Source organism: Ostrea edulis, chromosome 6, assembly GCF_947568905.1.
Source record: "Ostrea edulis chromosome 6, xbOstEdul1.1, whole genome shotgun sequence".
Taxonomy (NCBI): Eukaryota; Metazoa; Mollusca; class Bivalvia; order Ostreida; family Ostreidae; genus Ostrea; species Ostrea edulis.
In genome coordinates, this window is record NC_079169.1 from 57,855,522 (window position 1) to 57,864,888 (window position 9,367).

At 36.1% G+C, this 9,367-nt stretch overlaps 1 protein-coding gene across 4 annotated transcripts in view; it reads right to left on the bottom strand.

Annotated features, from left to right (window-relative positions):
- Positions 1-1,194: 1,194 nt before the first annotated feature.
- Positions 1,195-9,367, bottom strand: part of LOC125683108 (antiviral innate immune response receptor RIG-I-like) — an 18,293-nt gene continuing 10,120 nt past the window's right edge. For all 4 annotated transcript variants that reach the window (XM_056140222.1, XM_056140223.1, XM_056140224.1 and 1 more), the window contains exons 4-18: positions 8,794-8,928; positions 8,061-8,396; positions 7,735-7,926; positions 7,090-7,536; positions 6,780-6,964; positions 6,179-6,360; positions 5,867-6,056; positions 4,459-4,621; positions 4,109-4,204; positions 3,679-3,836; positions 3,425-3,563; positions 3,098-3,337; positions 2,782-2,949; positions 2,109-2,367; positions 1,195-1,964 (exon numbers count right to left, since the gene is read on the bottom strand). In XM_056140222.1, coding sequence (XP_055996197.1) covers positions 1,583-1,964; positions 2,109-2,367; positions 2,782-2,949; positions 3,098-3,337; positions 3,425-3,563; positions 3,679-3,836; positions 4,109-4,204; positions 4,459-4,621; positions 5,867-6,056; positions 6,179-6,360; positions 6,780-6,964; positions 7,090-7,536; positions 7,735-7,926; positions 8,061-8,396; positions 8,794-8,928 — 3,272 coding nt within the window. In that variant the 3' untranslated portion in view covers positions 1,195-1,582. The remainder of the gene's footprint in view (positions 1,965-2,108; positions 2,368-2,781; positions 2,950-3,097; positions 3,338-3,424; positions 3,564-3,678; positions 3,837-4,108; positions 4,205-4,458; positions 4,622-5,866; positions 6,057-6,178; positions 6,361-6,779; positions 6,965-7,089; positions 7,537-7,734; positions 7,927-8,060; positions 8,397-8,793; positions 8,929-9,367) is intronic.

Here is a 9,367-nt window from a genome sequence, read left to right on the forward strand (position 1 = left end):
TTTTTCAGCAACCTTTCATCTTGAAGTTCAGAATTTCGATCCAATTATTTATTCAAAATTATATTTTTTAAGGGAAAGGCCACCTTAACCGCATTGTTGTTTTATGAATAATGTATTATTTACTGATATCGTAAATGACAGTCTTTAACACAAACAATCCTTGCTTAACGATTAAATCAATATTAATCTATCATATATTTTGAATTACCCGCCGCTAAGAGAGCAGCCATTGAAGTTTATTTGATGACGTCACACCGTCGGTCTCGGTTTATTTCACCAGCGACACTGTAAACATGACAAGTCGCGAACAGGTAAATTAGAAGCAGCATCGATTCGAGTCCGTTCTTTCGCAAGAGGGAATTGAGAAAAGAAGACGTTCATTCGAGTCACACACCAGGCAGACGGTGCACGTTTCTTCATACAAATGTCCCGAACGATTCTCAACTTGTCATTACGCAGATGATGGATCCACAGTTTGCATAGTCTTTTCTTTTCAGATTTAGATGACTTAGTTGGGTCAAGAATTTCGAGAGAGAAATTCACATCTCCCCTTAGCATTAGTGCAGTTAACAGCTTGATAGGAAGCATCAACCTATTTATTCGAAAAATCTACCACATCACATGCAAATCCTAGAATCTCACCAATACCGAAACAGACGGTGTGACGTCAAAATTATTGATTTTTGTGGTCTTGATTATGAATACAAAAGAGTTCCACATCATGGCAGCCTCTATAGATGACAGGAGTTTCAATTTCTAACGTTTTCAAATTAGTACTGAGGCTTATTTAGGCCGTGTATCTACAGGATAGTATGACAAATTTTTATTATATAATTAATCTTATCATTTATCATGTACAATTTTTTTTGGGGTGAGGGGGGTGCCTTGCCCTTTAATTCACCTAGACATTTTTATATAACCTTACAAAATCAAGATGAAGCAATATTCTTATACAACGCACGATTTCTGAATGTTTGATAAAAATATGTAGCGAATATCATCCACAAGAAATTCAGGAATTGTCTTTTATGGGCAGTTAATGAAAAGGTTAAGATAACGAACAGTGATCAATCTCATAATTTATATAGGGGTAGTGAAAACACGGTCCCCTGGACGGTGCGAAGTAAACCTGAAGCATTGTAAACTAATAGAAACCAAGATCACAATACAAAGTATAATTCTAGCAAGTCTGACGATTTTGGTAAATATTGTATATCTTAGAAGTTTTAATCAGAACAAAGAGAAATGTTTGTGGTCAATTATCCTTCTCATTAACTTATGAAAGACTGTTTGTACACATAAAAGCAAGCAATATTCATGTTGAATTAGTACAATGCATCTATCATTATTAACTTAAACTTTATAAGCATAATTATGTACAACGTCCTAACGCACAGCAATACGTTACGTATACAATCCAGTTTCTTATAACTGATGTCAATATATTACTAAATACGAGTAGATTTAGTGGGGTTTCCGGAGTTGTAATTCCCATTTGATAATTTTAAATTGACTTTTTTGCCATTGTGGGGCTCTTCGACCCTTTATTTGATTCGCCTCTGGTTGAAGACATGTCGACTGTTCATATCATGTCAATAAGTTTCTCTCCACGTGATCTTTGCCATATGTCGTTTGCTGTTATTTCTTGTATTCCAAATGGTACATTCTTCCACTTCTTCTTCACATCTCTTCTCCCCATGCTGTCCTCTATCAGAAGCCCTTCAATCTTCAGAATGGGAAACTGTGCGTTCTTATAGATAGACACGTTTCCAAGATCAGATCCACAAGACTGACATAGCAGTTTGCCAACAGCGCATTTTAGATCTTCATCCTGAAACTGTGGACGAGGAAGGCGCTGGCCGAAAACGCGATCTTTAATATCGTCGCAAATACAGGCATGATGGGCATTTTGGATTTTTCTGACTTCAGTTGACATACATATGTACTTGCTGCACTTCTGACAACTGTAAATATTAAGCCACAAGAAATCATGCCTTGTCTGTTGTTAAAAGGTTACTGTTTACAAACAAAAATTATTCACTTTATGGAAATGTAATTAGTTTCTGTACTTTAATTTCAAGGTATTGAGTCTTGTCATTGACACTTACCGTAAAACATACTGTCCTTGTCGGACGACTACACCCTCTTTATTTTTCGCAGCAAGGTCACGCTCTGTTTTGGCCTGTTTCTGCATGTTCAGTATTTTATCTAGACACTCTCTTGGTTTTCTCCGGAATCTTTCTCTCAGCATTTCGATAGCACGGTTCATCATGGCCTCTCTGATCATGTTGAGTTCTTCTCTTTCTGCTGTTTTGTCTCCCTGGGTAGCCACCACGAAGTACTTTCCATTTTCACGTCTTCCTCTACCTGCCAAGAAAATGAACACTTTACTCAATAGGAAATTAAGCCTGATATCTATTTCACAATTCTCAATGAATCAAAACTTGCAAAAGTGTAATTCAAGTTCAGCTTGTCCATACACTATAATTTTTTTATGATTTTCTACATTTCAGTTTTTGTGCATTTGTGACAAATGATATAATTGACATAGAGTATTATTAAGATTCTGTCTAGGAACTCAGGATAGATAAGTGTAAGAAAGTGTGCAAACTATAGGAGTTAACACAAAAAAGAATATTTCTTTTTAAAAAGTATCAAATTTGTATAGCTGGTAAATTGAAAACATATCATATTCTTTCAATGAAAAGCGTTGCAATATTTAAACCTAACGTTAAAAAATCGAGACAAAATAGATGTGTTTATAAGAATTTGATTGCGTACCTCTTGCTTGGACCATAGCTATTTCGTTGCTGACGTATGAATAGCGGATCACAAGGTTACACTTTTGGATATCCAATCCCTCCTCTGCTACAGATGTGGCGATTACGATCTTATGTCTTCCTTCCTTGAACAACGTTAAGGCGTCAATTTGCTGTACCTTTGTCATTCCTGAATTAAATATTCAAAATAAAACCAACGTATTCAGGCATTTTTAATTTTCAGCCGGAATAATCTGTAAACACAACATATTTGTATTGTGTTTTAGACTGGATACACAATATATTTGTATCGTGTTTTAGACTGAATACGTAGTCACCTCCTGCACTGCTCTTGGCCTGGGCCCCCGTGAACATCACCGGTTTGAGTGCTCTCAGGTCATCAGTTTCTTCCATCCAACTGTAGATGGCTTTTACGAGATCTCGAGTTCTGACAAAAATGATACCTCGGGAATCCGCATCAGCATTGAACGCTTTCAAAATTAGTTTTCGTAGTTCCAGCAGTTTAGGATTATTATGATCTGGGTCTTCTGCGCATGTTTGCAAGATCTTCTGACTCTCTATAGGGATAAAGTAAATTTAAACATATCGTATTATACAAATTTCTTTCATTGTTTATCATTGTTTTATATGTATAATGTTACTACTTTCGAAAAATGACTTCAATTTCTTGTCGATTTCGTCCGGAATTTGATGTTCTCCCCAGCGCTTGAGTTCCTCTCTGATAAAAGCCAGAGAATCTGAGGCTCTCGCATCATTGTGTATAATCAATGCTTTGTTGTACATCTGTAAAGCATAAGAAAAAAATACGTTACTGTACATGATAAATGTTTGGTTGTATATCTATAAATTATGAAAAAATAAAACCGTGTACATCTGCTAAAAGATATCTGAAGCTTACATCGAGATACACTCTACAGGTATGAATAAACCGCCTGGCCTTCTCATTAACAATTTTGGCCTCTTCTTTCCAAAGTCGGCTGAGCCATTGCGTGTACTGGTCGTTGCCGCTCTCTACTGGCGGCTTCAGTACACTCTGGTCTGTAAGCTCTTTTGCTTCTAAAAATGTAATATTTAGTTATATAGCCAAATTCTGATAATGCAATGTTTAGTTATATGGCCAAATTCTAAAATACCTGAATTCTGTTGAAAATATTCTAACTTTTTCACAAAGGCTTCTTCTATCAAAGGTATTTATAAATTACAAAATGCAATGCATGTTTCATTTTCAGTATAACCTGTTCGTGAATTTTGTAAACTACTGGTAATAAGATTTACATGAGATTGTAAATATTTGTAAATTTTATTTAGATAATGCTATTCATATTTACGAGTAGACTGGGTCATCCATTTATGAATTGTCTTCATGATACCATCAATAATTCTTCCATATTCATTTTTCTTTCGTCCTTGACATTTAACAACATCTGAATAAAAATAGAACATATATAAAACAACCCATTCATTTCGTTTTCTGTAATGTATGCTTATATACAATCTTTAAAAAATGAAGTACAGAGAAATGTCAAAGATAATTTACATATCTCAAAGAACAAATATTTCAATCCGTCCATGGAGAGTTTGCGAACTGTGAATTTTTTCTTTCCGTAGTCAAAATCAGTGTGCCATAATCATCTTAATATAGATAATGGTTATTTAGACAGGTCTTCACACAACTAACCTTGATCGGGAATGTTAACATGCTGAGCTAGTTCTTTCCTGTTGTCCTCAACAACACAGAGTTCCTCGGCGTCCATATTTGCCATCATCTTAAAAATCCAATCCATGGCTTTTTCCGTGTTCTTTGCTTTACCAACCCCAACAGACGCTGTCAGACCAACAATCTTTACACGGAAAAGAATACATGACAATGACTGTTTTCTGTATTGATATGTACAGATGTACTTACAGCGCCCACTATGGGCTGATTATGTGTAATATGATTACATGCAAGTCTAAACCTTTTTAATATTTCCAAGAAAATTTAATTTGTGGTACATAGTTACTTCAACTTCGATTCATTATTTCAATGAGATGTACGTCGTTGTGTCTAAAGATGCAAGGTAGTTTCTAAATATTACGAATATGCTAAAACTGTCATTTTTTAGCTTAAAAGTCTATCCGCAGTTTATGATCGATCAACAACTTCTATGTTAACTACATGTTATTTCCAATGATTCCTATGCGCAATTCACTGAAATAATGCATCATACATGAAATAACGATGCGTCGAGGATTAACGTTGTTATGAAGTACCAGACCTTAAAAGTAAGAGGCCTGATGCACTACCTCAAACTATGTTTTGTCAGTAAGCCTATATCTGGGATGCTATTCTTATAATGAAGAAAACATACACACAAAATATAGGTAAGGAGTTGATGACTGTTTTTGGAGAAAAAATGAAAAGATCATTTCAAAATTCAAAACTGGAGAAAGGTTCTCGTTTTCAACAATATCTGACAATACCCACGCCTATTGACCATCAATACAATGGGCATTTAGATCACGAGCACAATAAAATTCTGAATTCATTAGCGGATTACTGTAAATAGAAAAATCTTCACAGTACATCAGGCCTCTTTAATCAATGTTTAGTTTCTTGCCACCAAGTCAGGCCTGATTTACCACAGCTTTGTGTAGTTTGGATAGTAAAGGTTTTTTTAAATCCATATCGCAGCTGGTGGACTTATTTTTGGGTTAGATTTACGTGCTGAGGTTACAGTTAGAGATAGTTATATCCTAGAATTAGGGTTAGAGTTACTATTTTGTCTCTCGTTTTCACTATTCTGTTGAAACAAACGCACGTGTTCCTTTATGTAAAAACAAATAGTTTAATAAGTCCTCCATCGACAAAAATTTCTAAATCTTGGAATTTTGTAGATTTTCATAAATTAGATATTTGAACAGTGTTGGGGTCGACTGTTGTTTTGTATTCGTGAAATGAAAAAAAAAAAAAGACACGACAAATTATTTTGACTGATTGAAGAGGGTTGAAAACTGGGCTCGAACTCCGTCGAAAAATCAAGACAGTTTGAAATAGGTGGAATCTTTCAAAATAAATGCAATTTTGATTTAATAACTTAGAATACCTGGGGAAGTTGCCTGTGTCTGTCTTCTAGTTTCAGATCCAGATGATATGCCATTATCTGATTATAAGGATGTTTGGCATGCGAATGATGACATTCATCGAACACAATCAGGGAGAAATCTTCAATTTGTACGTCACCAACGGCCAAAGCGTTCACCAAAATCTGGGCTGTTATGACCAGAATGTCCTTTCTGAAGAATAAATGAATCGTACAAACCCTTCATCAAACAGGTGTAGGATTAAGCGTATGAAAATTAATCTGCATATGGCATTGCAAAGCATGCTATTTTATCAAAGTGAACAATTCACGTACTTCTGTACCCAGCATGACAAGTTCTGCAGGCTCTCAGTTCGTTGTTTCTCTCCGGTGATGACCTTGATTTTGCAGGCCAAAAATTCTTTGCACACTTTTCCTTGCTGTTCCGCAAGAGCACTTTGTTCAACAAGAAAGGCAACCTTGGGTATGTGTATACCTTCACGTCTCTCTCGATGATTCTGTGAAATAATTAATTTAAATGCAAGATGAAGACAACGAACAGTGATCAATCTCATAACTCCTATAAGCAATACAAAATAGATAGTTGGGCAAACACGGATCACTGGGACACACCAGCGGTGGGATCAGGTGCCTAGGAGGAGTAAGCATCCCCTGTTGATCGGTCACACCCGCCGTGAGCCCTATATCCTGATCAGGTAAACGGAGTTATCCGCAGTCAAAATCAGTGTGCCAAGAACGGCTTAACAATCGGTATGAAACACGTCAGATAGCATTTGACCCAATGCGAGGTTGTACTGACGAACTAGATCGTTATAACGACCATAGAATTTGCGAAATGCTGACTTCAATCGAGACTGTTGAATATAATATATCGTTCCGTAGATAAATTCCTAATGATATGGGGAAAGTTTCTCACCTGTATGATTTTCATTGCGACATGAGTTTTTCCGCTTCCAGTTGGAGCGACAATGATGCAGTTTTTGTCTTGAAGGGCCGCTCTTGCCAATTCCATTTGATAGTTTCGTAAGTTTAGTTGTTGTGCGGGAACAGTGTATTTATCTTCATCTGAGCTTTCATTATTGCCATCCATTGATTCAGAATCTGTTGAAAATTATGTATACCAAAAATAAAAGGATAATGGATACAATTCAACATCTTAAAAATAGAGAAATTTTAGAATGCAAATTAAAGTCCACACGTGGAATAAAAAGCCTGATTAAGAATACCAGTGGTTGGGTACTCCGGCCCCACAATGTTTGGAGGGTTGCCCCCATCTCTTTGTATGTCATCATTGACACAGTTATCAATACTTTGCAGTAGACGTGCTACAATGGAGGAATTCGGACTACCGTCCTCTGCCTGGTATCTACTTGGTTGCTGAATGCCGACACTATTGTTTTGATAGTTTGACAGTGATGCTTGATCAGCACTGAAAACTCGAAGAGGGAAATCCTCTAGAGACTTGCTGGATTGCTCCACTGGCTTAACTATGTCCAATGAATTTTTATTGTATTCTGCCTGAGCTGCTTTTTTAACATGTGTAAGCTCATCATCTAAGCCATCGGCATCATTTGATAACAGTGAATAAGTTAACGAAGAACTGCCCATCATGCCTAAGTCATCTGGTGGTGGGGTGAATCGATCTCCTAGAGTGTTCTGGGGTCCACCACTTGCTGAAAGGGTCAGAGTTAACATTCATAATCTCCATAACGCATGAGAGAGAATTCAACAAATACTAGTAAATGTAAATGCCACTTATAATTTCAAAATACCAAATACATTCAGTTGTCAGATCAAATGACAAAATGTAGTATATAATGGCATTATGTTACAGGGTGGCCAGTTGTACGTGAGACGTCATACAAATTTACCTGACAAGTAGTCTTCTTTAACCATGGACGAACTAAGAAGTTTTCTCTCAGAAATCGATTTCTTATCATCGGTAGAAGAGCTCTGGGGTGTAACATCAGACACATCTTTCAGTTTAGAACTTTCATGTTCATTTTCTGAAATTTCTTTTTTCTCTGTAGAAATTTCAATAGGTTTGTTTGTCGACTGCCATCCTGTGAATGAATTTCATCTCCAAGATAAATTGTGGAAATAATAAAAACCATTGTGGTATCTAGAGGTATGATAATAATTTACACCAACTTAATTTTGAAAGAAATCTGAGGGCATCTCATGTATAAGTACTCACTGTCATAAAAATCTTGATCCATACTTTTGACAATATATGGATAGTCCTTGCAAAGCACGTCTAGCAATTCTTCGTACCAATTTTGATGATGGCGCCAGACACGATCCAGTAAAACATTTGTGGCACTTATATTACCCGTTGTCCTTTGCTCTGCTTCAATGTTGTCTTTATCCATGTCATTTATCACTTTTCTTTTATTAAGTTGAAATAGGACATCGGAGGGGTTGAAACTTCTCAAGAAGTTAAGATGGTGATTCATTAGGAGTTTTCGGTATTTGACAAATACGTCCCTTGGTACCTCTCCTCCTCGAAGTGCTTTTGCGACGTATTGGTACTCTTTGAATAGTGAAAAATACAATGTATAGACTACATAACGTAAAGATTCCCTTATTTATCAAATTCTATATCACACACACATACACACACACAGAGAGAAAGAGAGAGAGAGAGAGAGAGAGAGAGAGGTTTAAATTTTTTTCATTTATTTTAATCTCACCGTCTTTGTGATGATACATATCAACGATCTTAGTTAAATCAACACTTAATTAATTAATTGAAGTTTTTTTTATCGTTACAGATAAAAATTCTATGATTTATTATTCTTAATCTAATTGTATGTTTCTTCATCACATACATGTGGTATAACACATTAACCTCAATGTTTGAATACTTCACCCATACTACTAGTTCATTTAAATGTGATGAGGTTTACCGATATCATGATTGAACCAACCATTTTTTTCCAATGCGACCACAAACTTCTCCCATTTTTGGGGATGGTAACTTGATTCCAGATGCATAAGTAGGCAATCCATAGAAGCTATCCCTCCATGATTTATATTAGTTTGACGGATTTCTTGGCGAGCCGCTACAAAATAACACATCTTTTAAACCAAAGTAATATATGCTCATTAAAACAAAGCTATCATATTCGTGGATGTCTTATTTCGGATTAGTTTACGATACATAGGGATACCGCGGATGGGTGGATGGTGAGGCTCTATAAGCTATCGAGCGTTTACCTACGTTGCTTGTTTTTACAAACGACATTGTTACTGTATTTTATTTTTCATTACTGTACCTTGATATTTTTGATACTGGGATTAATGTGGGGTCAGACCGACCGGTAATCTAACACTTACAGCGTTCGCATCGCAACCTGTAGTCCTGAGTTATAACGCTGTATCAAGCCTACGACGTTTAACATAGGTAACAAGGGAATTTATTGACGCAAGCGTCAAATTCCGCTGTATCTACTTGGTAGCTATCAAAACTATGTAAAATGAAAATTGAAGATAACGAACAGG